Source organism: Ranitomeya imitator, chromosome 1 (genome assembly GCF_032444005.1).
Source record: "Ranitomeya imitator isolate aRanImi1 chromosome 1, aRanImi1.pri, whole genome shotgun sequence".
Taxonomy (NCBI): Eukaryota; Metazoa; Chordata; class Amphibia; order Anura; family Dendrobatidae; genus Ranitomeya; species Ranitomeya imitator.
Window position 1 is genome coordinate 1,195,938,186 of NC_091282.1, and position 25,461 is coordinate 1,195,963,646.

Genomic DNA, 25,461 nt, shown 5'->3' on the forward strand with positions numbered 1-25,461 from the left:
AATCGGACGTGTCCAATTTCAGACTTGCCGATAATCACCACGTCAGTGATTTTGTCATTGAGAACACAGGAGCGCTCAGCAAAGAGTCGGCAGCTCAACGATCGCCTGTTTGGCTGACCGCTATCTAAACTGTATGCGTGTCTTAAGATGGATTCTTTTTTCATAGGTGTCGGAAGCAGAGACGAGCTACAGCTTCATACACTCACATTTCGTAGAATTATAAAATAACCACATCAGAGCTCAGTTTGAAACCAGTCTATAATTTATGTAAAAAAAAAAATTAAACATAAAACAAGTCCTTTAGAAATTATTTTTCAAAGAAAATGTCAACTGTACAAAAAAATAAAATAAAGGAAAACAAAATCTGAAAAGCGTCAACATAGAGGACATAAATAATACAAAGCAGAAGGCAATGAAAACTGCTGTAACAATGCTCATCATTTGGCAATTTGTCTATTAACGAGGTTTTCTAAGATTAATAATGGAAGGGATCCAACCACTGGGACTCCGAAATAAACAATGACGCTCCAGGATTGCACTTTTTACAGATGACAATGCTCAGGATTACCGAGCTAAATAATATAGAATTGTAGCTGAATCTGTGCCAAAGCGCTGTCTTACACGCTCGTGTATTGTGGTGCTTTAGACACATCTTTTCGATAAGCTTGGCAACAGGCCATGGTTTATCGAAAAGGGACGGGGTGTAAATTGTGATCCTGGGCACCGAAAACATTTGGAGTAACTTGGTGGACCACAGTAAAGCCAACTAATACACCGTGTGCACATAACAGTCTAAAGATGGGTCAGACTTTATTAGCATGAACCACTGCGATAAATTTGGTGAATTTTAAGTCTAAGTTTGCACCCTCTAAAAGTTAGTCAGGATTAATAAATCAGCCCCGTTGTAGATCAGCTCCATGTACTTCAATAGTGCTGATCTGTAGATCATGGAAATTATCGGGCTTTGACCGGCAAAAGTCCAAAGGATCTGAAGCACTCAGATGAGTGCAGAGGCTCCTTCATTCTCATGGTCATTGGTGGTCCCAGCTGTTGGACACCCACCATTCACACACGGATGGTGTACTCTTGGGATCTGCCTTCTTAAACATACCCTTTTTACATATTAAACTATTGAAACTGGGCAACTGCCTCAAAAAACTAAACCCATCTGTCAGCCATAACAATACAGAAAACGTGAGAAAGAACTTAAAACAGTACAAGCATTAAAGGGAGTGTATCAGCCCAAACTTAAGTATAAACTAGGCACATGTTCCTTGTGAAGGTTATAGCCCATATATAAAACTCACCTTTAGTGATCTAATTGCTGCCTCCGTTTGGCAGAAATTGAAGTTTAATAAAGAATGCTAATTATGGTGCTTGCTGCACCCTGGGTTTGACCAAGAGGCTAAATGCACCGTTCTACTCACTAGCTTTTTATGGCTCATCTGCTTCACTGGTGATTGACAGCACTGTCTAACCCGAGCTTTCTCCATAGACAGCACTCGCTAAAAGCAAGTTAGTGGGAGGCAGAATATGTCAAATCAGTGTGCAGAACAGTGTCCGGAGCCATTTGGCCTCACCAAGGGCGCCCGGAGCCATTTGGCCTCACGAAGGGCGCCCGGAGCCATTTGGCCTCACGAAGGGCGCCCGGAGCCATTTGGCCTCACGAAGGGCGCCCGGAGCCATTTGGCCTCACGAAGGGCGCCCGGAGCCATTTGGCCTCACGAAGGGCGCCCGGAGCCATTTGGCCTCACGAAGGGCGCCCGGAGCCATTTGGCCTCACGAAGGGCGCCCGGAGCCATTTGGCCTCACGAAGGGCGCCCGGAGCCATTTGGCCTCACGAAGGGCGCCCGGAGCCATTTGGCCTCACAAAGGGCGCCCGGAGCCATTTGGCCTCACAAAGGGCGCCCGGAGCCATTTGGCCTCACAAAGGGCGCCCGGAGCCATTTGGCCTCACAAAGGGCGCCCGGAGCCATTTGGCCTCACAAAGGGCGCCCGGAGCCATTTGGCCTCACAAAGGGCGCCCGGAGCCATTTGGCCTCACAAAGGGCGCCCGGAGCCATTTGGCCTCACAAAGGGCGCCCGGAGCCATTTGGCCTCACAAAGGGCGCCCGGAGCCATTCGGCCTCACAAAGGGCGCCCGGAGCCATTCGGCCTCACAAAGGGTGCCCGAAGCACCTAATCAGCATCTTTGATTAAAATTCAATTTTGGCAGAAAGGAAGCAGCGACGAAAGCATTTAGGGTGAGATTATTATAAGGACAATATATCCCCTACAACGCTGTGTGCTGTCAGCTCAGGCTGACACACTCCCTTTAATTGGTGAGCACAGAAATCATCTTACAATGTAAATATAAGAGGAAGAAGCATTAACTGAAGCAGATTTGGTTATAAAACCATTTAAAAAAACTTGAATATTTCAATAAACTGAGCATATTTACAATGCAGGGAAAGTGGCCGTCCTGCTCCAACATTGGGAAATAATACAGTGTCCATCACTGGGAGGAGCCCTAGAGAAGCACCATTACATGAAATTAGCAATGTAATAAGTGGACATAGCCAGAATAAATGAAATATAATCACAACTGAGAACGTTGGGGTTTGGCAGATGCCACCACCAAAAGCCACCCGTTTGCAGACTACATGGCCCCTTTATGTCGGACAATGGTGCAATCTCAGATACCACACCGATCCGATATCTGCAGGACGCAAAAAAACCTGTCCATTGTAGCTCAGCTCTTGTTATTATAATGGGGCTGTGCAGCAAAACCAGATAAAGTCTATGGACAAGGCGGGCGCTGTTTCTCAAAGAAAGTAGCCATTTTTTGTTGGTTTGATCAGTGGTCACACTGAGCGGCGCTTACAAGCTCCAATGGAAAGATCTTGTAAGTGCTGTGCTCCGTGCTTAGGAGATAGACTGCAGAGGTAGTAGGCAATGAGAACTACACTATCAAATGAATCATCACTGCGCGCTTAAGAAGGGAAAGGTTTTTTTCTATAAGTAGTGAATTGCAGCGTTGCTTGCTAATCTTTAACACCTCCCTTTTAGGGCTTCCAGCAATTTAATGAGAGCCCCAGCATGTTTCTACAACACGTGAGAACTTTAGAATTAGAGAGCATATTTAGCAGCTGATGTTTGCATTATATATATATTATTTTTTACCACCAAAGGGTATTGTGAATGGTCCAAGAAATAACGCTAGACAGGCAAGAGAGGTGAATTCGGAGAGAACTGATCTATGTATAACCTTTATCCCATATGATACATATTTATACACTATATTGCAGGAATACTGAGGGAGGACTGATTGCTACAATCCAGAAATCCAAATCTCTATGAGGCCTCTACATACAACTAAAGAAAATAGGAGAAAAAAAAAAACACATTGTGTGCCTCATAAGCCGATGCCTAGATTGTATATTCATTTACATTTCTAAGCACCTTTTCATCGATCGACTTTTTACACGGAGTATTAAATTAGAATACAATAATACAAAAATGGGAACTTTATACAGTTATTGTCGCTTTAGTCTTTTTGCAGACGTTTCGTCTGAGGATTGTTGACCTCGACTTTTGGGTGTTGATGGGCTAGCTTCTCTTCGTCTCTTTGTTCCGCTTGCTTGGAGTGTGGTAGGCCTGACACGGACAAAAGCAAAAAAAGGTTTTCAAAAGGTGATTAATTTTTTTAGCATTGCAGTGATGGCTTCTTCTATAAGTGTGGTACTGTTCAGAAGATATAATAAGAGGCTCCAGAAACAGGGTCAGACATTTCTAATGTCTGAGTGCATAATATCTGACCTCTCCTCCCCCGACGTATAACATCCAACCCCTTGCCCTATCCCCCTCAGTCTATAACATCTGGCCCCCCGCCATGCAGACTGCCTTTAGTAATGTGACAGGACGACCGGTGGTGCAGAGCTCCCCGATACCAGCGCAGTCCTGTGATACAAGCCACCGGAGTAACAAGTCATGTTATGTAATTTCTTCTCTTCCTAAATCTTTCCCCATCACCTGTGAGTGATATTACGGAAAAGAACAAGGAACCGCAGCTAAAAAAGCCATGACGTAGAGATCCCGTAATGTTACAGAGAGGGGGGCTGAATGCGGAGGAGCAGAGGGCAGAAAAGTCACCAATTCTCTGATGACTCCATACCGCCTCTGGTAATAACATCAGCACAAACACTGCACCCCCACTGGGAGCTTCATGGCCGAGCAGCTGAATGCAGCCTTACATCACCAAGCACAATGCCAAGTGTCAGGTGGAGTGGTGTAAAGCTGCCACCACTGGACTTTGGAGCAGTGGAAACAGTTTTGCAGCAACTGTTCACATGTCCATCTGGCGTACGATGGAAGAGTGTTCATTTGGCGAATTCCAGGACAACGTTACCCACCTCACTGCATTGTCTCGATGGGTAATTTGGTGGAGGAGGGAAAATGCCATGGTTTTTCAGAAGTCAGCCTCAGTGCCTTCGGTCCAGTGAAGGAAAATCTTAACACTTCAGCACAAGACATTTTGGACAACTGTAGCTTCAAACTTTAAGGGAACAGCGTGGATAATGCCCTTTTTCTGTTCTTCATGACTGTGCCCAAGGGTCCATAAAGACATGGTAGGGGTAACTGGGTGTGGAAGAACATGACTGGCCGTACAGAGCCCAGATCTCAACCACATACTACACCTTCAGGGTCAACTAGAACAGTGATTGTGAGCCACTCGTTCCATAAGGTATATATAGACACCAGGTCATCAATGCTTCTCACCTCCCAATATGGCCCCGGAGAGCCCCTTTAACCCCTTCATGACCCAGCCTATTTTGACCTTAAAGGGAACCTGTCACCCCGTTTTTTCAGATTGAGATATAAATACTGTTAAATAGGGCCTGCGCTGTGCGTTACTATAGTGTATGTAGTGTACCCTGATTCCCCACCTATGCTGCGCAATACATTACCAAAGTCGCCGTTTTCGCCTGTCAATCAGGCTGGTCTGGTCAGGTGGGCGTGGTGACATCGCTCTTTTCTTCCCCAGCTTTCCGTTGGTGGCATAGTGGTGTGCGCATGTCGCAGTGACGAATCCACTGCGCGCACGTGAAGGAGCAGCGCGCGATCTGCGCTATTACCCCCTGTCATCGGTGGGGGCGGCCATCTTCCTGGGGCCGCGCGTGCGCAGATGGAGTGCTCTGCTGCACGGGGCTTCAGGAAAATGGCCGCGGGATGCCGGGCGTGCGCAGAAGAGATCGCGGCGGCCATTTTCCCAAAGCAGAGATGCAAACTCGGCTTTGGGAAAATGGCCGCCGCAATCTCTTCTGCACACGCGCGACATCCCGCGGCCATTTTCCTGAAGCCCCGTGCAGCAGAGCACTCCATCTGCGCACGCGCGGCCCCAGGAAGATGGCCGCCCCCACCGATGACAGGGGGTAATAGCGCAGATCGCGCGCTGCTCCTTCACGTGCGCGCAGTGGATTCGTCACTGTGACATGCGCACACCACTACGCCACCAACGGAAAGCTGGGGAAGAAAAGAGCAATGTCACCACGCCCACCTGACCAGACCAGCCTGATTGACAGGCGAAAACGGCGACTTTGGTAATGTATTGCGCAGCATAGGTGGGGAATCGGGGTACACTACATACACTATTGTAACGCACAGCGCAGGCCCTATTTAACAGTATTTTTATCTCAATCTCAAAAAACGGGGTGACAGGTTCCCTTTAAAGACCTGGCCGTTTTTTGCAATTCTGACCAGTGTCCCTTTATGAGGTAATAACTCAGGAACGCTTCAACGGATCCTAGCGGTTCTGAGATTGTTTTTTCGTGACATATTGGGCTTCACGTTAGTGGTAAATTTTGGTCAATAAATTATGCGTTTATTTGTGATAAAAACGGAAATTTGGCGAAAATGTCGCAATTTTCACAATTTGAATTTTTATTCTGTTAAACCAGAGAGTTATGTGAAACAAAATAGTTAATAAATAACATTTCCCACACGTCTACTTTATATCAGCACAATTTTGGAAACAAAATTTTTTTTTTGCTAGGAAGTTATAAGGGTTAAAATTTGACCAGCGATTTCTCAATTTTACAACAAAATTTACAAAACCTTTTTTTTTTTTAGGGACCACCTCACATTTGAACTCAGTTTGAGGGGTCTATATGGCTGAAAATACCCAAAAGTGACACCATTCTAAAAACTGCACCCCTCAAGGTACTCAAAACCACATTCAAGAAGTTTATTAACCCTTCAGGTGCTTCACAGCAGCAGAAGCAACATGGAAGGAAAAAATGAACATTTAACTTTTTAGTCACAAAAATTATCTTTTAGCAACAATTTTTTTGATTTCACAATGGTAAAAGGAGAAACTGAACCACGAAAGTTGTTGTCCAATTAGTCCTGAGTACGCTGATACCTCATATGTGGGGGTAAACCACTGTTTGGGCGCACGGCAGGGCTTGGAAGGGGAGGCGCGCCATTTGACTTTTTGAATGGAAAATTAGCTCCAATTGTTAGCGGAAACCATGTCGCGTTTGGAGAGCCCCTGTGTGCCTAAACATTGGAGCTCCCCCACAAGTGACCCCATTTTGGAAACTAGACCCCCCAAGGAACTTCTCTAGATGCATATTGAGCACTTTAAACCCCCAGGTGCTTCACAGAAGTTTATAACGCAGAGCCATGAAAATAAAAAATAACTTTTCTTTCCTCAAAAATGATTTTTTAGCCTGGAATTTCCTATTTTGCCAAGGGTAATAGGAGAAATTGGACCCCAAATGTTGTTGTCCAGTTTGTCCTGAGTACGCTGATACCCCATATGTGGGGGTAAACCACTGTTTGGGCGCACGGCAGGGCTCGGAAGGGAAGGCACGCCATTTGGCTTTTTAAATAGAAAATTAGCTCTAATCATTAGCGGACACCATGTCACGTTTGGAGAGCCCCTGTGTGCCTAAACATTGGAGATCCCCCACAAATGACCCCATTTTGGAAACTAGACCCCCAAAGGAACTAATCTAGATGTGTGGTGAGGACTTTGAACCCCCAAGTGCTTCACAGAAGTTTATAACGCAGAGCCATGAAAATGAAAAAAAAATTATTTTCTCAAAAATGATCTTTTAGCCTGCAATTTTTTATTTTCCCAAGGGTAACAGGAGAAATTTGACCCCAAAAGTTGTTGTCCGGTTTCTCCTGAGGACGGTGATACCCCATATGTGGGGGTAAACTACTGTTTGGGCACATGCCGGGGCTCGGAAGTGAAGTAGTGACGTTTTGAAATGCAGACTTTGATGGAATGCTCTGCGGGCTTCACGTTGCGTTTGCAGAGCCCTTGATGTGGCTAAACAGTAGAAACCCCCCACAAGTGACCCCATTTTGGAAACTAGACGTCGAACGGAACTTATCTAGATGTGTGGTGAGCACTTTGAACCCCCAAGTGCTTCACAGAAGTTTATAACGCAGAGCCGTGAAAATAATAAATACGTTTTCTTTCCTCAAAAATAATTATTTAGCCCAGAATTTTTTATTTTCCCAAGGGTTACATGAGAAATTGGAGCCCAAAAGTTGTTGTCCAGTTTCTCCTGAGTACGCTGATACCCCATGTGTGGGGGTAAACCACTGTTTGGGCACACGTCGGGGCTCAGAAGGGAAGTAGTGACTTTTGAAATGCAGACTTTGATGGAATGGTCTGCGGGTGTCTCTGCGTTTGCAGAGCCCCTGGTGTGCCTAAACAGTAGAAACCCCCCACAAGTGACCCCATTTTGGAAACTAGACCTCGAACGGAACTTATCTAGATATGTGGTGAGCACTTTGAACCCCCAAGTGCTTCACAGACGTTTACAACGCAGAGCCGTGAAAATAAAAAATCATTTTTCTTTCCTCAAAAATGATGTTTTAGCAAGCATTTTTTTTTATTTTCACAAGGGTAACAGGAGAAATTGGACCCCAGTAATTGTTGCGCAGTTTGTCCTGAGTATGCTTGTACCCCATATGTGGGGGTAAACCACTGTTTGGGCACACGTCGGGGCTCGGAAGTGAGGGAGCACCATTTGACTTTTTGAATACAAGATTGGCTGGAATCAATGGTGGCACCATGTTGCGTTTGGAGACCCCTGATGTGCCTAAACAGTGGTAACCCCTCAATTCTACCTCCAACACTAACCCCCCCACACCCCTAACCCTAATCCCAACACACCCCTAACCACAACCCTAATTCCAACCCTAAGGCTATGTGCCCACGTTGCGGATTCGTGTGAGATTTTTCAGCATCATTTTTGAAAAATCCGCGGGTAAAAGGCACGTTTTACCTGCGGATTTACCTTGGATTTCCAGTGTTTTTTGTGCGGATTTCACCTGCGGATTCCTATTGAGGAACAGGTGTAAAACACTGCGGAATCCGCACAAAGAATTGACATGCTGCGGAAAATACAACACAACGTTCCCGCGCGGTATTTTCCGCACCATGGGCACAGCGGATTTGGATTTCCATAGGTTTACATGGTACTGTAAACCTGATGGAACACTGCTGCGGTTCCGCAGCCAAATCCGCACCGTGTGCACATGGCCTAATTCTAAAGGTATGTGCACACGCTGCGGAAAACGCTGCGGATCCGCAGCGGTTTCCCATGAGTTTACAGTTCAATGTAAACCTATGGGAAACAAAAATCGCTGTACACATGCTGCAGAAAAACTGTACGGAAACGCAGCGGTTTACATTCCGCAGCATGTCGCTTCTTTCTGCGGATTCCGCAGCGGTTTTACAACTGCTCCAATAGAAAATCGCAGTTGTAAAACCGCAGCGAAATGCGCAGAAAAACCGCGGTAAATCTGCCATAAATCCGCAGCGGTTTAGCACTGCGGATTTATCAAATCCACAGCGGAAAAATCCGCAGAGGACCAGAATACGTGTGCACATACCGAAACCCTAACCCTAGTTCTTACCCCAACCTTAGTGGAAGAAAAAAAAAATAAAAAAATCTTTATTTTATTATTGTCCCTACCTATGGGGGTGACAAAGGGGGGGGGGGGGGTGTCATTCAGTGTTTTTTTATTTTGATCACTGTGATAGATTATATCTCGGTGATCAAAATGCACTTGAAACGAATCTGCCGGCCGGCAGATTCGGCGGGCGCATTGCGTATGCGCCCGCCATTTTGGAAGATGGCGGCGCCCAGGAAAGAAGACGGACCGACCACGGGAGGCTCGGTAAGTATGATAGGGTGGGGGGGAGCACGGGGGGGGGGGGGGGGAGGGGGTCGGATCGGAGCACGGGGGGGTGGATCGGACTGCAGAGGGGGTGGATCGGACTGCAGAGGGGGTGGATCGGAGTGCAGGGGGGGTGGTTGGTTGGAAGCACGTGGGGGTGATTGGAGCACGGGGGTAAGCGGACAAGAGCACGGGGGGGAGCGGACAGGAGGACGGAGGGGAGCGGAGCAGTGTAAAGGACAGATCGGTGGCTTGGGGGGGGCGATCGGTGGGGTGGGGGCACATCAGTGTTTCCAGCCATGGCCGATGATATTGCAGCATCGGCCATGGCTGGATTGTAATATTTCACCAGTTATAATAGGTGAAATATTACAAATCGCTCTGATTGGCTGTTGAAAGTGAAACTGCCAATCAGAGCGATCGTAACCAGAGGGGGGGGTGTGAAGCCCCCCCCCCCCCCCGGGCTATAATACCACTCCCCCTGTCCCTGCAGATCGGGTGAAATGGGAGTTAACCCTTTCACCGGATCTGCAGGGACGCGATCACTCTGACACAGCATATGCGTCACAGGTCGGATTGGCACCGACTTTCATGACGCATACGCTGTGTCACAGGTCGGGAAGGGGTTAAACTTCAGAAACTCACCGATTTTTTGTAGCTTTGCCAGCCTTTGATTCAGGTGACACCGCTTTACGACGTCGCCCTGCATGGGAAGATTTCTCAGGGCTGCTCAGCTTGGATGCTGCTCGAGTCGTTGGCTTGTGCGGAAGTTTCCTACAATGTAAGATTTAAGTTTATACACTTCCAGAAAGGCAGACAGTGCGTTATCTTAAATGTCAGTGATTGACAGACTTCATTAATCGGGGAACTTCATTTTAATTTCTTTATACCTCTGTGCCTCTAAACGAGAGGCTAGCCGGGTTGTGGCTCCTCGATGACCATCTTCTTCATCTTCACTGTCATCCCCTTCTTCTCCGTCCTCGTCTTCATCTTCCTCAATAGATTCGGACTTCTTACGCTTTTTTTCTGGTTCTGAACATTCTGCAGTGATTATGAGAATACTTACGTTACTTGACATGGCATTTCACAAATGGCAAAGCTCGGCCTTCAGAGCCGGTCGCACTGTTGTTCCTTTCCTACAAGGGTCCCAACAGCCACGAAACATGCAACCGCAGGGACTAGAACATATTATCCGAGCAAGCCCAATATACTCATATAACACGCGAGCTCACTCGCTAGTAATAAGTCAGCTATAAAATAGCAAAAGCTGCCATAAAAAAAAAAAAAAAAACTTTTACCAGTCTCCGAAGAACTTAGGGAACGTTTGCTTTTCCTTCCTCTCCTGGACACTGGGTCTGGACTTCTGTCTGAGCTGCTCTCCTGCAAAATGACAGCACATTAGAATTTATGGCCATCGCTGTGATTTTAGCCCTTGACTGCTTCCAGACATCATCCGTATGTGTGTGCATGGAGCATGCTCAGGAGCTGAGTCCGCACCATACTGGTCATAGGTCTGCTGTGATATACTATATACCCCCAAAAAAAGTATTCAAAAGAATAAAAAAATATTTTGATTAAATTTTATTTTATTAATCAAATTATGATTATACACAAAACCATGAAATAAAATGCTTATAAATCATAAAAGCCGCACAATGCACAAGAATTTTATTAGAAATAAATAAAAACACAATTAATGTCCAATAAACCAATTTTAATATATAAAAAATATATAAAATTATACATACATAGAAAAATCCATATGTGTATAAATAGGGAAAAAAGATGTGTCACACAGGGAACAGGGAGCAACAGACCATGTAGCAGTAATTAGCAGTAACTATATAATTTACTATATTTTTTATCAGCCAAAACCATCGGTATACAAAATAAATATATATATATATATATATATATATATATATATATATATATATATATATATATATATATATACATACTCACACAATAAAGTGAAAAAATTGATTTTTATAATTAAGAAGTGAATGAATATTCAATGTATAAACAATTGGTGAAAAATAATCAGTAGTGATACGCCAAGCAATTCATATCAAGTGATCAATGAAGGTGCATGAGTGAATAAATAACAAAAACTTGCAAAAATATTGTAAAAATAATAAATAGAGGAAAATAATAATAGTAAGTGCCTCAAATGTGATCAAAAAATGGTCCTGGAAAATATAAATCAAAATAAGTCATATAATGCAACAGTGCTCACCAGTCTGGAGCTCACACCATCCCCTGCACACACCACTCCAACGTACGTTTCGCTGCTGCTTCGTCAGGGTCACAAATTTAATCAAAATATTTTTTTATTCTTTTGAATACTTTTTTGGGGGTATATATTATTGTTTTCAGTATTCATAGTATTTTATATCCTTATAACGGTGGTATTTCTTTTCTGTATAGGTTTTCTGCTGTGATATACTGCCTGAAACCTCAGTGAATAGAGCCAAGCTCTGAATGATGTGCTTAACTCCCTTAAAATTACACTTTCAATTTCTGACAGCGGTATTTAAGGGGCAAGGAAAAAGAGGGGTCACCGTTTTAGGCAATCAGGGGGTGATGAGGACTGGGCTCCATAGGAGACTGTGATTTTATCTATTGACTGCAATACTGTGATATTGCAGTATACAAAGCAAGTGATCAGGGGATCACAGGTTCAAGTCCCCTTAAGGAACTTAAAAAAAAACAAACAAAAAAAAAAAAAAAAAAAAAACATTAAAAGTAATAGAAAAAAAATATATAACATCAGATTTTTTTTTTTTTTTAAAGTGATGACTCTTGGAATTAGGAGATGAAGAAAAAAAAAAAAGAAGAGGAAAAAGAAGAAAAGCGTGAACCCAAGGCTGGACTATGTTTTAAAGGGGTTGTTCCATTGCCTGTTAGACTGCTGGAGCTGGCCTATAGGCCACATTCACATGTTCAGTATTTCATCAGTATTTTACATCAGTATGTGTATGCAAGCCAAGAGCCAAACTTTTATTTTTAAGTCTACATGTTTTTATGAGGGCTAATTTTTTTGGTGAGCCATTGTGTATACAGATACATCCAACCATGAAGAGTTTAACATCAATTTGACTTACTTCTGATTTTTTCGGTTCGCTCTCGCTCTTTATAGGACTGAGAGCATCTAGGGGAAAGAAAAACCCATAAACATTTGTTATATTATATTAAAACATAAAAAAAAAAAAATTAAAGGAAAAAAAAAAAAAAAAACTTTTCTGAAGCCAAATAATACATTTTTAGCAAAGTTTCCCAAAACATTGTGCACATTTTGTAAGATTCAGGCCAGGTTTCAAGCATGGAACAGAAAATGGCTGGTTGTATGCTGGACTACATAGAAAGACTATAGAAGCGCACAGCATGGATATGCTGAAAAATAAAAAAAATAGAAGAAGGGCGTTCCGCCACCATAGGACACAATCCACAATGTCTCAAGTGGCTGGGGGCCTCTCGTAGTGACCACCTCTGTACATAATAAACCCCAAGATCTCTCAGATTTAGGGGAGGACATGATGAGCCTAAGTGCTAAAAAAGAATAATTCACAGGGTTTTTAGTTTTCCCATTTGTCTACCTTACATACCTTTACTCCTTTTGCCGTCATTCTTGGATTGTTTTTCCTGGGGAAATGGGAAAGCATAATAAAATAATAGCAAATTTTTGAGCGCAAAAATGGTTAATAAATTCAGATGTTAATAAAATATAAAATGTTATATATTGAGATTTGAGCGCATTCATATATTTCATATATATTCTTCCTTTATATTTTCAAGTAGTGGTGATTGGTTCTTTTTGACAGGTGGTTATTACTGCACACTTTTTTTTTTCCCATGTTCACTGTATGGTAAAACTAAGCAATATGATTCTCCAGGTCAGTACAAGTACGCCGATACCAAACATGTATATAGTTGTTGTTTATTTTAAGTGATGAAAAAAAAAAGAGGAAATTTTATTTATTTATTTTTTAACAACAAAAATTTTTTTTTTGCTTCTGTCGCCATTTTTTAAAGACCTGTAACTTTTTTTCATTTTTCGGGATATTTTTTGCGACCTGAGCTGATGTTTATACATATTACATACGATGATTTGATCGTTTCTCATTGCATTTTGCGTTTCAGTGGCCCAAAAAAAATAAACAGGGATTTTTGTGTACTCACCGTAAAATCCTTTTCTATGAGCCACTCATTGGGGGACACAGGACCGTGGGTGTATGCTACTGCCATTAAGTGAATACAAAAAAGGTTAGCTACTCCTCTGCAGTATACACCACCCACTGGCTCTAGAGAAAACCAGTTCAGTGACCAAGCAGTAGGAGATCATGAATACTAACAATAGGAACAACATGTCAAACCTGAGAACAATAAAAGCCATCAGGCGAACAGAGTGGGTGCTGTGTCCCCCAATGAGTGGCTAGGAGAAAAGGATGTTACGGTGAGTACACAAAAATCTGTTTCTCCTTCGCCACATTGAGCGACACAGGACCGTGGGATGTCCCAAAGCAGTCCCTGGGTGGGGAAATAATAACACAACAATGTCAACAGAGTAAACCCCAAGTACCCGCTGTCTAAAGGTGCGCCACCACTGCCTGCAGAATTAGTCTGCCCAGACTGGTATCTGCTGAAGCCTGAGTGTGGACATTGTAATGCTTTGAGAAAGTGTGCAGGCTAGACCAGGTCCCTGCCTTGCAAACCTTTGCTGCTGACGCTTGATGCCGAATGGCCCACGAAGCACCTACTGACCCATTGGAGTGTGCCTTGATCCCTGCTGGGGCAAGTTTGCCTCTGACACAATAAGCTTCCTGAATAGCTGAACGAATCCATTTGGCAATCGTCGACTTAGATTCGGCCAATCCCTTCCGGTGGCCCTCCGGAAGCACGAACAGCGTATCTGTCTGTCGATAAAAGGCTGTTCTCGAAACATACCTTCTGAGAGCTCTCACGAGGTCCAAAGTGTGAAGAGCTTTCTCCACACGGTGCAACGGAGCCAGGTAGAACAGAGTCCTTGTTAAGATGAAAAGACACGACCTTTGGTAGGAAGGGCGGGGACGGCCTGAGAACCACCTAATCCTGATGAAAGGTCAGAAAGGGAGCTCGGCAGGGTAGATACGACAATTCTGAAACTCTTCTGATTGAAGTTAACGCGACTAGGAAGGCAACCTTCCATGATAGGTGAGAGAGAGCCGTTCTGTAACGATTCGAAGGGAGATTCCTGCAGGACACCTAGAATCAAGTTAAAGTCCCAGGCGTCTAAGGGCGCTCTGTAAAGGACGTACCACATGGGAGATTCCCTGAAAGAAAAAGTCCTCACCTGCGGTTTGGAAGTGATCTTATGCTGAAACAAGACGGACAAGGCCAAAACGGTCCCTTGAGGGAGCCCAGTGCCAGGCCTGAATCTAGGCCGGACTGAAGAAATTCCAGAATGGTGGGAATGGAGAAAACCAGAGGTTTTCCAGATCCGATGATAGATGCATGCCGACACAGGCTTCCGAGCATTAATCATGTTAGACACCACCTCTTGGGAGAAACCGTCTTGGGTTTGAACCCAGGATTCAATGGCCAAGCCGTCAAACACTGGGCCCCTGAGTTCTGGTGGTAAATAGGACCCTGGGAAAGCATTTCGGTCGATCTGGTAGTCGCAAGGGGGTGTCTGCAACCATTTGTACTAAATCTGCGTGTCCATACCCGGCGTGGCCAGTCTGGGGCAACTGGGATTACCAGAACCCCTTCTGCTTTGATATTCCTGATGACCTTGGGGATCAAAGGTAATGGGGGAAACATGTAGGGAAGGCGAAAACTGCTCCATGGAAGGACGAGCGTGTCCACCCCGATGGCTCCCGGGACCGAGCTACAAACTCTGGCACCTTGGCATTGAACCGTGATGGAGTCCCCCAACTAAGGCAGATCTGCTGGAAAATCTCCGGATGGAACGACCACTCTCCCGAGGCCAGGCCTTGCCGGCTGAGGAAGTTCACAGCCCAGTTTTCCACGCCTGGGATATGAACAGCCGAGATGACCAAGTGGTTTCTTTCATCCCAACGAACGATGCGTTTCACCTCGCGCATTGCCACTTTGCTGAGGGTGCCTCCTTGATTGATATAAGCCACGGCCGTGGCATTGTCTGATTGAATTTGGATGGGACGGCCTGCCAGGAGACGATGGAACCACCGCAGAGACAGCTGAATCACACGAATCTCCAGGACATTGATCAGAAGTCATGACTCCTGAAGTGACCACCGGCCCTGAGCTGTGTGATGACGGAAGACCGCTCCCCAACCCAGAAGGCTGGCGTCTGTAGTGACAACATGCCAATGTACCGGGAGGAAAGATTTCCCTTGAAGGAGGGAGGACCGAAACGTCCACCACCTGAGTGTCTGTTTGACCCGCAGGGAAAGTCATCACGGGCGATCGAGAGAGAAGGGGCTCCTGTCCCATGCGTCCAAAATTGCATGTTGTAGGGGACATAGATGCAACTGAGCGAATAAGACCGCTTCCATTGCAGCGACCATTTTCCCAAGGACCCTCATGCTGAAACGGATGGAACGAGGAGATGGATGACAAAGAGCTCGGACCCCCTGCTGAAGGGCAATGACCTTGTCCTGAGGGAGAAGCACCATCCCTCGGGAAGTGTCCAGGATTATGCCCAGGAAGGAAATCAACTGAGCTGGGACTGGAGAAGATTTGCGGAGGTTTATCCACCAACCTAGCCGAGAAAGAGTATCCAAAGAAATGCGGACGCACTCCTTGCAGCCCTGGAAGGACGGTCCCTTGATCAAGAGGTCGTCTAGGTAGGGCAAGACGACCAAGCCCCGAGAGTGTAGAATGGACATGACGGCCGCCATGACCTTTGTGAACACCCTGGGGGCGGCAGCAAGGCCGAAGGGCAAGGCTGTGAATTGAAAATGTTCTCTGCGAACGGAGAAGTGCAGGAACCTTTGGTGAGGAGGGAAGATTGGAATGTGAAGATACGCATCCCGAATATCGATGGAGGCTAGAAACTCGCCTTGCTCCATCAAGGCAATGACGGAACGAAGGGACTCCATCCTGAAATGTTGGACTGACAAATTTGTTCAGGAGTTTTAGATCCAGGATGGGTCTCTGCCTGTGCCATCCTTTTTTGGGACCACAAACAGATTGAAATAGAACCCCTTGAACAGCTCGCTTACTGGAACCGGGGTAATGACGCCATCCTGGCGGAGTGATTCGATGGCTTGGTAAAAGGACCGAACTCTGGTTCCCTCTTTGGGGGGGACGAGAGGCAAAGAACCAGGTTGGGGAATGGGAAACAAACTCGATTTTGTATCCGGAGGACACCAGATCTCTGACACATTCGTCATGGACGACGGCAAGCCAGACATGGCGGAAATAGAGTAGGCGGCCGCCTACTCTGCTGGTGTCGACCGGAGCATGTCGCAAGTCATTTAACAGAGCGTCTCTGGGACCTGGATCCTCTATATCTGGCCTGCCTGGAGCGGGACTTCCATGAGTGGCTGGTCTTGCTCGATGCCTGTGGACTCTTGTCCCTTTGAGTGGGATGCCCAGAGAGACGAACTGTCCGTAGAAGACCAGCTGAGATTGCTCCGAAAGGACCGGAATCGTGTCTGCAGTAGTCGGCGAATAGGACGCTTAGCTTTCTGCTGGGGAAGGAACTTGCTCTTCCCGCCTGTAGCATCTGAGATACTGTAAAGCTGGTCTAGTCTTTCTCCAAATAAGTGGCCGCTCTGGTAGAGCAAGAAAGTTAAAGACTTCTTGGATGCAGAGTCCGCTCGCCACTCCCTGAGCCATAATGCTCTTCTGATAGCTACTACGTTTGAAGCCGCGAGAGCAATCAGCCGCATCTATGGATGCGTTTACCACGTAGTCGCCGGCCACAGAAATCTGATTTGCCAACTCAGATATCTCTGGGGCAAGATTACTCTTTTGTATAGTCTTGTAAAGAGAATATGCCCAGGATACCAGCTTTAGCTACCCATGTTGCTGCAAAGGAGGGAGCAAGTGCAGAACCTGATGCCTCAAAAACCGAGCGGGCGAGGCTGTCTGTTAGGTGATCCGTGGGATCCCTGATGGAGGATCCATCAGGGAAGGACAGAAGAGTTTTGGAAGCCAATCGGGACACAGGAAGATCCACTGGAGGGGATTCTGCCCACTGTTTGCGGAGGTCAGATGGGAAAGGATATCTGGCCTCAAGGGACTTTTGTCCTGCAAAGCGTTTGTCTGGCCGCTCTCTGTGGCGTCGAACTATGTCCTGGAACTCAGGGTGATTGGCAAACACCCTATGAGGACATTTGGCCCTCTTAAAGGTCACCGCGTTATCCGCGTGTGCAGAAGCAGGTTCTTCGCTAACCTGCAAGGTCAAGTTCACGGCCTCTATGAGACTATTGTTGTCTGGTAATCCGGAGATTCGAAGTCAAGGGGCCCTTCAGACTCGTACTCAGAGGCTTGATCGCCATCAATCCCTGGAGAGGGAGAACGAGAAACGGAGCTAACGGATGCCGAGGCACCAGAAGGCCTGGGAGATACCTGTGTTTGCTTTATGGCTACTTTCACATGAGTTTTTTGCCCTCAGGCATAATATGTCTATTTTTGCAAAAAACGGATCCGGTGCAAAATTTGAAAAACTGGTGCACTAGATCAGTGTTATCGGGCATACAATTTGGACTTCCTGCTCCGGGGAGAGAGGGAGAGACGAAGAGAGGGGGAGAGGGAGAGATCGAGAGAGATAGAGATAGAGAGATCGAGAAAGCTATAGATCGAGAGAGATCGAGATAGAGAGATCGAGAGAGATAGAGATCGAGAAAGCTTCGAAGTCAAGGGGCCCTTCAGACTCGTACTCAGAGGCTTGATCGCTATCAATCCCTGGAGCGGGAGAACGAGAAACGGAGCTAACGGATGCCGAGGCACCAGAAGGCCTGGAAGATGCCTGTGTTTGCTTTATGGCTACTTTCACATGAGTTTTTTGCCCTCAGGCATAATACGTCTATTTTTGCAAAAAAACGGATCCGATGCAAAGTTTGAAAAACTGATGCACTAGATCTGTGTTATCGGGCATACAATTTGGACTTCCTGTTCTGGAGAGAGAGGGGGAGAGGGGGGAGAGATTGAAAGATCGAGAAAGCTAGAGATCGAGAAAGCTAGAGATCGAGAAAGCTAGAGATCGAGAGAGATCCAGAGAGATCGAGAGAGATCCAGAGAGATCGAGAGAGATCCAGAGAGATTGAGAGAGATCCAGAGAGATCGAGAGAGATCCAGAGAGATCGAGAGAGATCCAGAGAGATCGAGAGAGATCCAGAGAGATCGAGAGAGATCCAGAGAGATCGAGAGAGATCCAGAGAGATCCAGATCTAGAGAGCGAGAAAGCTATAGATCGAGAGAGCTAGAGATTGAGAGAGAAAGCTCGAGAGAGCTAGAGATCGAGAAAGCTTCGAAGTCAAGGGGCCCTTCAGACTCGTACTCAGAGGCTTGATCGCTATCAATCTATGGAGAGGGAGAGCGAGAAACGAAGCTAACGGATGCCGAGGTACTAGAAGGCCTGGGTGATGCCTGTGTTTGCTTTAAGGCTACTTTCACACATGAGTTTTTACCTTCAGGCATAATACGTCTATTATTGTGCCCGACAGCAAAAACCTGATGTGTGAAAGTAGCCTAAGCGAGGATGGCACCTGCAGGTCAACGGTTCCCGAGATGTAGGGGATTCCTCAGAGACAGGCAGATTAGTGTCCCAACTCCGGGAGGGATCCTGAAGGGACTCAATGGAATTAGTTAAGGAAGCCATGGACTGATAAGGATGCAACCCACTCAGGGGGACTACTCACAAAATCGGAAGCGGCAGGGGGCTCCTGAGCGCATTTGGTATCACATGTTTTGCAGACTGGAGTAGTGTATCCGTTCGGTAGCAGCCTGACAGGGGGTACATGAGGTGAAAAATACTATGTTCTTTGGTGGCCTTTTTAGAAGCCTTAGGTAGGGACATGCTGTACCTTTATCTCCAATGTATATACTGCAGGGAAGACGAACAAGTGCAGCACTGAGAGAGTGCTTTACTTCAAGGGAGATTGTAGCAGAGCCCTTTGTGGTAAAAGACAAGAAGTGGCCTGGGGAAGCACTTACCCAGGTCCTGTGCCTACAGCCTAGTCGCCCATTAGTGGACGCGCAGTCCTGTCCTCCTGTGATGCCAGCTCCGTGTAAGATGGCTGCCGAAAGTAGAAAGGCGCTTCTCGTGAAGAACGAGAAGCTCCAGGAAGGTGGGCCGTACTGCCGGCACAGTTACACGCTTGTGGGCGGAGCTACCGACTTGTGGCCTAGCAGAGGCCGAAGCCGGGGACTAAATTAGCGGCGCCCGGCCGAGGAACACGACAGAACCCGTGACGCGCTAACGGAGCAACCCCACCTCAACTTACTGCGAAGCCTGGATGGAGGAAAGGCCTTGCTTGCAGGTATGATGTGGATGGTGCAGGAACCCTCTTATCCACTGTCCCCTTCTATGGGGGAGGTGGAGAGAGACCGTCCAGCTCCATGCAGCGCCGCTGTTTTATCAGTGGTGGTGCAGTGGGAGCAGCATGGACATCATGTGCATCCTAAGGGTTCGCTTCCCTAGGGAGGAACAGGGCTGTGTCCGGCTGTAGCCTGGCTCAGGAGGGGGTACATGGAGGAGACACTCCATGTTCCCGTCTGTTGCTGGTGCGGGGAGATCGATGCCCTGAAGGGAATCATTGCCCCTAGGATAGCTCAGGCCTGACCTGCGTTGCAGGCGAGGATACGGGAAGGCGACACTTCCCGTGCTTGCCTGTTGTTGATTGGGGGAGATCGGCCCCTTGAAACCCTTTTCGTATTCACTTAGTGTCCCCCAATGTGGCAAAGGAGAAAAACAAAACAAGTAATTCAGACATTTTGATTTTGCTTTCTTGTTACGCCTTTTACAGATTAGATTTTCAATTATTATATATTTTGATAGATCAGACCTTTACTAACAGCGATACCGAGTGTATTTTTTTTTTAATTTTTTATCACTTTTTACTCCCCTTAAAGACACTTGAAGCTGCAATCATCCGATCACTTGTACTATTCATACCAGTACATCAGCACTGCTAGGTATCGATAAAGTCACCGTCTCCTATGAACGCCAGCTAAACGCTGGCATTTACAGGAGTACCGTCCTGACAAGCAGGGAGGTCTCCAGCAAAACCCCAGCGCACACGATGCAGATTTAGTGCAGAATTGGTGCAGAACTGCAGCAGATTTTTCTGCTGCTGAAACGCTGCAGGACTGCACTGTGATTTGCAGTACAATGTAAATCAATGTTAAAAAAAAAAAAAAATGCTGCAGAAACGCTGCAGATTTCAAAGAAGTGCACGTCGCTTCTTTTGTGCAGTTCTGCAGCGTTTCTGCGCAGATTTTTCTGCACCATGTGCACAGCTTTTTTTCACATTGATTAACGTTGTACTGCACAGAAACTGCACAGAAACTGCACAGAAACTGCACAGAAACTGCACAGAAACTGCACAGAAACTGCATTAAATCTGCAGATGCAAATTTAGTGCAGAAAATTCTGCACCACATTTCCTACGTGTGCACATAGCCTTATGACAACTCCCGGTGATCACACCATAGACGCCCCGATGGCCACATAGAACGATGCACCCTCCCTTCTGCTGGCACATTTAACATATTAACATTTGCAGGCGGAGCGGAGATCCACCCAAAGCAGTTAGTGGCCGATGGGCTCTGCTTGTAAGCCCGAACCAAAGCCGTGGACAGGACATATGACATAATTGTAAGTCATAAGTCATGAACGGGTTAATACACTTTTTTTAAAAAATTTTTGATGTCTAAAACATATCCTATAGTCCAAAAATGCAGAATATGTATGTATGTATATATATATATATATATATATATATATATATATATATATATATATATATATTTATAGATAAGAACTGACAATAGATGAAAAGTATTTTCTTTTACCATTGCAGAGGCAATGCATACATCTGGAGGGTGCTGTGCTTCAGACTGCAACCTCGCGGCTAATAAAGAAGCAAAAACATTAGGATCAGTCGGTGAACAGAACATATCGGAATTAACAAGCCGAGAAGGAGGACACTTACCAGCTTGCATGGCTAAAATCGTGCGCCTCTTCGGGGGCCTTCCCCGCTTTCTTTTCTCAGGTTGAGGCTTCGGATCGGGTTCCTAAAATAACAAAGGAAAAATAAGTCCCATAGAAACATATAAGAAAGCCAAGGAAAACAGCAATTTACTAAGGTAAGAGACGCGTGGCTCACCACAGTTTCAGGTTTTGGATCTGGCGGAGTCACTTTGGCTTTCTCCTCTTTCTTTACATCTTTAGCGTCAGTTTCCACATTATCTGTGTTATGAAGAAAACACAAAACAGATTTACGCACGTTGTGTATTCCGATGACTGGTTGTCAGGATATATCTTGGTGTAGCCTTAAAAGCCCAGTTCCATACAAACCTCCTTGCTCTGTGATACTTTCGGCTGTATTTGGTCCATCCGATTTTATTGAAAGTGATTCGTCTTCCTCAAGTTTCTGGTCCTAAGCAATAGAAAAAAAAATTATATAGTAAAATCCTTAATTTTAAAATGACTTAAGACCAAGACCTTGGTTCCAACATTGGACCTCTGGGGACAAATGGTGCATGGGTCTAATATTTTATGAAACAGCAAAAAGCTTTTTTGTTATGAGAGGCACGGATTCTTGACCATTCAGAGCCAACAATTTCATTTAACTGGCATGCGTGTGGGCTATGAATTTTGGTTCACACGTTCCTTCATGAGCTGTAGAAAGGGAAAGTCGCTCCAGTAATGAATCTGTGCTGATAAACAAGAGCTATGGAACATAGCAGAATCCTGCACAAACCTCACATCCAGCATGTATTACTGGGAGGACCATGTCCACTTAAGAAAAGTCTGCGGTATTTGCTATTATTACACCTACCACATATTGGGATAGGATCTTGGGGATGAGAGCACACTTAATTCCCCCTCCTTACACATGCATGCTCACTTCATCGTGGAAATGTTTTCCATGGAAAACCAGACTCCTTTTTCAGAGGTTTATACACAGCAAGAACAAAGACTTGGAAATCTGATGCGCTCGATCCTTCTTTACTTCGGTCACACTAGTCTGCCAATCATATTTGGCCCACTTAGTATGGGAAACGTAAAGCTCTTTATCATTATCAGGTGTAAGATTGCTCTTAGGGTACCGTCACACAGTGCAATTTTCATCGCTACGACGGCACGATCCGTGACGCTCCAGCATCGTAACAATATCGCTCCAGCGTCGTAGACTGCTGTCACACTTTGCAATCTACGACGCTGGAGCGATAATTTCATGACGTATGTGCGATGTAGAAGCCGTTGGTTACTATGCGCACATCGTATACGATATATGTTACACCATGCGATCATGCCGCCACAGCGGGACATTAGACGACGAGAGAAAGTTTCAAACGATCTGCTACGACGTACGATTCTCAGCGGGGTCCCTGATCGCAGGAGCGTGTCAGACACTGCGAGATCGTAACTATATCGCTCGAACGTCACAAATCGTGCCGTCGTAGCGATCAAAATTGCACTGTGTGACGGTACCCTTACTGAATGTATTGGGGGACACTCGCTTGGCAGGGGATTAACGTAGTCAGGCACGATTTTTCGCTTAAACACAGTCTATACGGTTTATTATAGTGTCATAAACCGGTTTGTGCACAGTTCACATTTACATTTCATAACACATCAAGCACCAACTGGTGATATTAACTTGCAGCTTTATCTTAAACACTTCATTTACAGCTTTGTCTCACAGACACTAAACATGCTGGGCCTCTCACTTCGCCCAGTTATCATGGGTGTCTGTACACTGTACACTTCACCAATGTCCCAAGTCACATACAGCGCATATGACACTGGGTCGCGGTCTCTAAACACACCGAACCTCACTCCGTTCAGTCACCGTGGGAGACCACACAGTTCATAGAACATCACAAGCACCAACAGTCTGTATAGGTACCTGACGGGAGCTCCTGCTCCACCTGACTCCTTGTCAGTCCACTCCTCCAGGAAAGCTGCCTCACAGGGATCACCAACTTGCCTGGGCGGCATATCTTAGTCAGTCCAGACCCACCGAAGGACGGTAGCTTCCCCCACATAGACCATCCAGAATCATAGTCTTTCTATGCGCTATTCAGGGATCTGGTCCTACTCCCAGGACCTCCCAACACACCAGCATGAGCTCTTCAGGAAACCTACTCCCAGGTCTTCCAACACAGGTTGCCCAGTGCGCTATTCAGGATTCCTACTCCCAGGAAATCCAACACACTGGCATCTCCTCCTCACATGAACCGCACATGTGACCTGTCCAGGTGCTATTCAGGACCTCTGTCCAACACCCCAGGCCACCAGGTCCAAAGCCCCACCACGTGCTCTTCAGGATTCCTACTCCCAGTAAATCTAACACAGGTTGTTCAGTGTGCTATTCAGGGATCCGGTCCTACTCCCAGGGCCTCCCAACACACAGGCTTTCCAGGACCTTCCACTGGAACCACACAGGAACATGTGACCCACACCCTGGTCACATTATATACCCTTAACCACTCCCCTGCGTGGGTGAGGATGTGTGGCTAGTTTGTCCCACCCATCTCACATAACTAGCCTAGTAAGTCTCCCTTACAACTACACCATACATATACACACTCTTGAGGGACTACAGGTCCCAGAACAACAACATTGCATTAGACTTACCACGCAGACTCCCTCTGCGACACATATCGGCCATTCACAACACAGCCAGTCACTGTTTCACCACGATTATCATAATAGATATGCCTCCATGCACATCCCAAGGAGCACTCACAGTGCCCCCTAGCTGCCACAGGGGTCACTGCATCACATAGGCTACGTTCACACGAGTGTATAAAAAAAATCGTCTTGTGTTTCATCCAGAAAAGCCGGTCAATGTATTTCTAGTTTGTTATCCGTATGGCATCATCATCTTTTTTTTTTTTTTTTTTTTATACAGCAGCAATTAAAAATTTACAAGGCCACTTATAGTTTCCCCAAGTTAGACAGTTTTGCAGAGGATCCATAAAAATCAGGAGAATAAAGGTTTTGCTGTGCCAGGATTAAAACAGATAGATGACAATTAGGCTATGTTCACACGTTCCTGATTTCCCTCCTTTTTTTTCAGGACTAAAAACCGCAGCTCTTGGCAGAAAACGCAGGTCCTTTTTTTGGTGCGTTTTTTGATGCAGTTTTCTATGCAGAGTCTGTGTGTTTTCTAGGAAGTTTTTTAGGGTTAAAATGGCTGAAAATACCCTACCCCTAACCTTAGTGGGGAAAAAAAAAAATTCTTAATTTTTTTTATTGTCCCTACCTATGGGGGTGACAGGGGGGGGGGGGGGGGGGGTCATTTACTATTTTTTTTATTTTGATCACTGAGATATAACCTATCTCAGTGATCAAAATGCACTTTGGAACGAATCTGCCGGCCGGCAGATTCGGCGGGCGCACTGCGCATGCGCACGCCATTTTGCAAGATGGCGGCGCCCAGGGAGAAGACGGCCGGACGGACACCGGGAGGCCGGGTAAGTATAAGGGGGGGGGGAGATGAGGGCACGGGGGGGGGGGGGGGGCGTCGGAGCACGGGGGGGTGGCATCGGAGCATGGGGGGGTGGGATTGGGGCACGGGGGGGCAGCCACACTGCAGCGGTTCTGCACCACAAACCGCAGAAAACCCGCAGATATTTTTTTCATCTGCGGGTTTTACTGCGGGTTTGACCTCACAATGGAGGTCTATGGGTGCAGAACCGCTGCAGTTCCGCAAAAAGAAGTGACATGGTGGTACTTTTTTACCGCGGCTATTCAGCGCGGCTTTTTTCGCGATTTTCCGCAATGTGGGCACAGCAGTTCCTGTTTTCCATAGGGTACATTGTAATGTACCCTGCATGGAAAACAGCTGCGGACCCGCAGCGGGAAAATCGCGGCGATTCCGCATTAAAAAAAGGATGGTGTGAACATGGCCTTATATGTCTTCTCAAAAGTTTGCGTGCGTGCGTATCCGACTCAGACCTACAGATTATTACTTACATGACATTCGGCATCCTGCTGAGGCTGCGCCTTCTCCATGGAGTCTGTCAAGAAACACAAATAATAAAAAAAATGAACGCATTACCTACGAAGAAATCCGAACTCCTTAGGCTAGTTTCACACTAGCGTTTTGGAGGAGTTGCGGAGGGCTG

General features: G+C 46.1%; 1 protein-coding gene across 1 annotated transcript in view; it reads right to left on the reverse strand.

Moving 5' to 3' along the window:
• Positions 1-240: 240 nt before the first annotated feature.
• The window catches only part of BOD1L1 (biorientation of chromosomes in cell division 1 like 1), a 105,308-nt gene continuing 80,087 nt past the window's right edge, over positions 241-25,461 (reverse strand). Inside the window, exons 11-21 of the mRNA XM_069744861.1 lie at positions 25,310-25,353; positions 21,677-21,758; positions 21,486-21,568; positions 21,312-21,393; positions 21,172-21,230; positions 12,792-12,828; positions 12,291-12,337; positions 10,482-10,563; positions 10,074-10,224; positions 9,829-9,957; positions 241-3,636 (exon numbers count right to left, since the gene is read on the reverse strand). Of these exons, the coding sequence (XP_069600962.1) occupies positions 3,516-3,636; positions 9,829-9,957; positions 10,074-10,224; positions 10,482-10,563; positions 12,291-12,337; positions 12,792-12,828; positions 21,172-21,230; positions 21,312-21,393; positions 21,486-21,568; positions 21,677-21,758; positions 25,310-25,353 (917 nt within the window). The 3' untranslated portion in view covers positions 241-3,515. The remainder of the gene's footprint in view (positions 3,637-9,828; positions 9,958-10,073; positions 10,225-10,481; positions 10,564-12,290; positions 12,338-12,791; positions 12,829-21,171; positions 21,231-21,311; positions 21,394-21,485; positions 21,569-21,676; positions 21,759-25,309; positions 25,354-25,461) is intronic.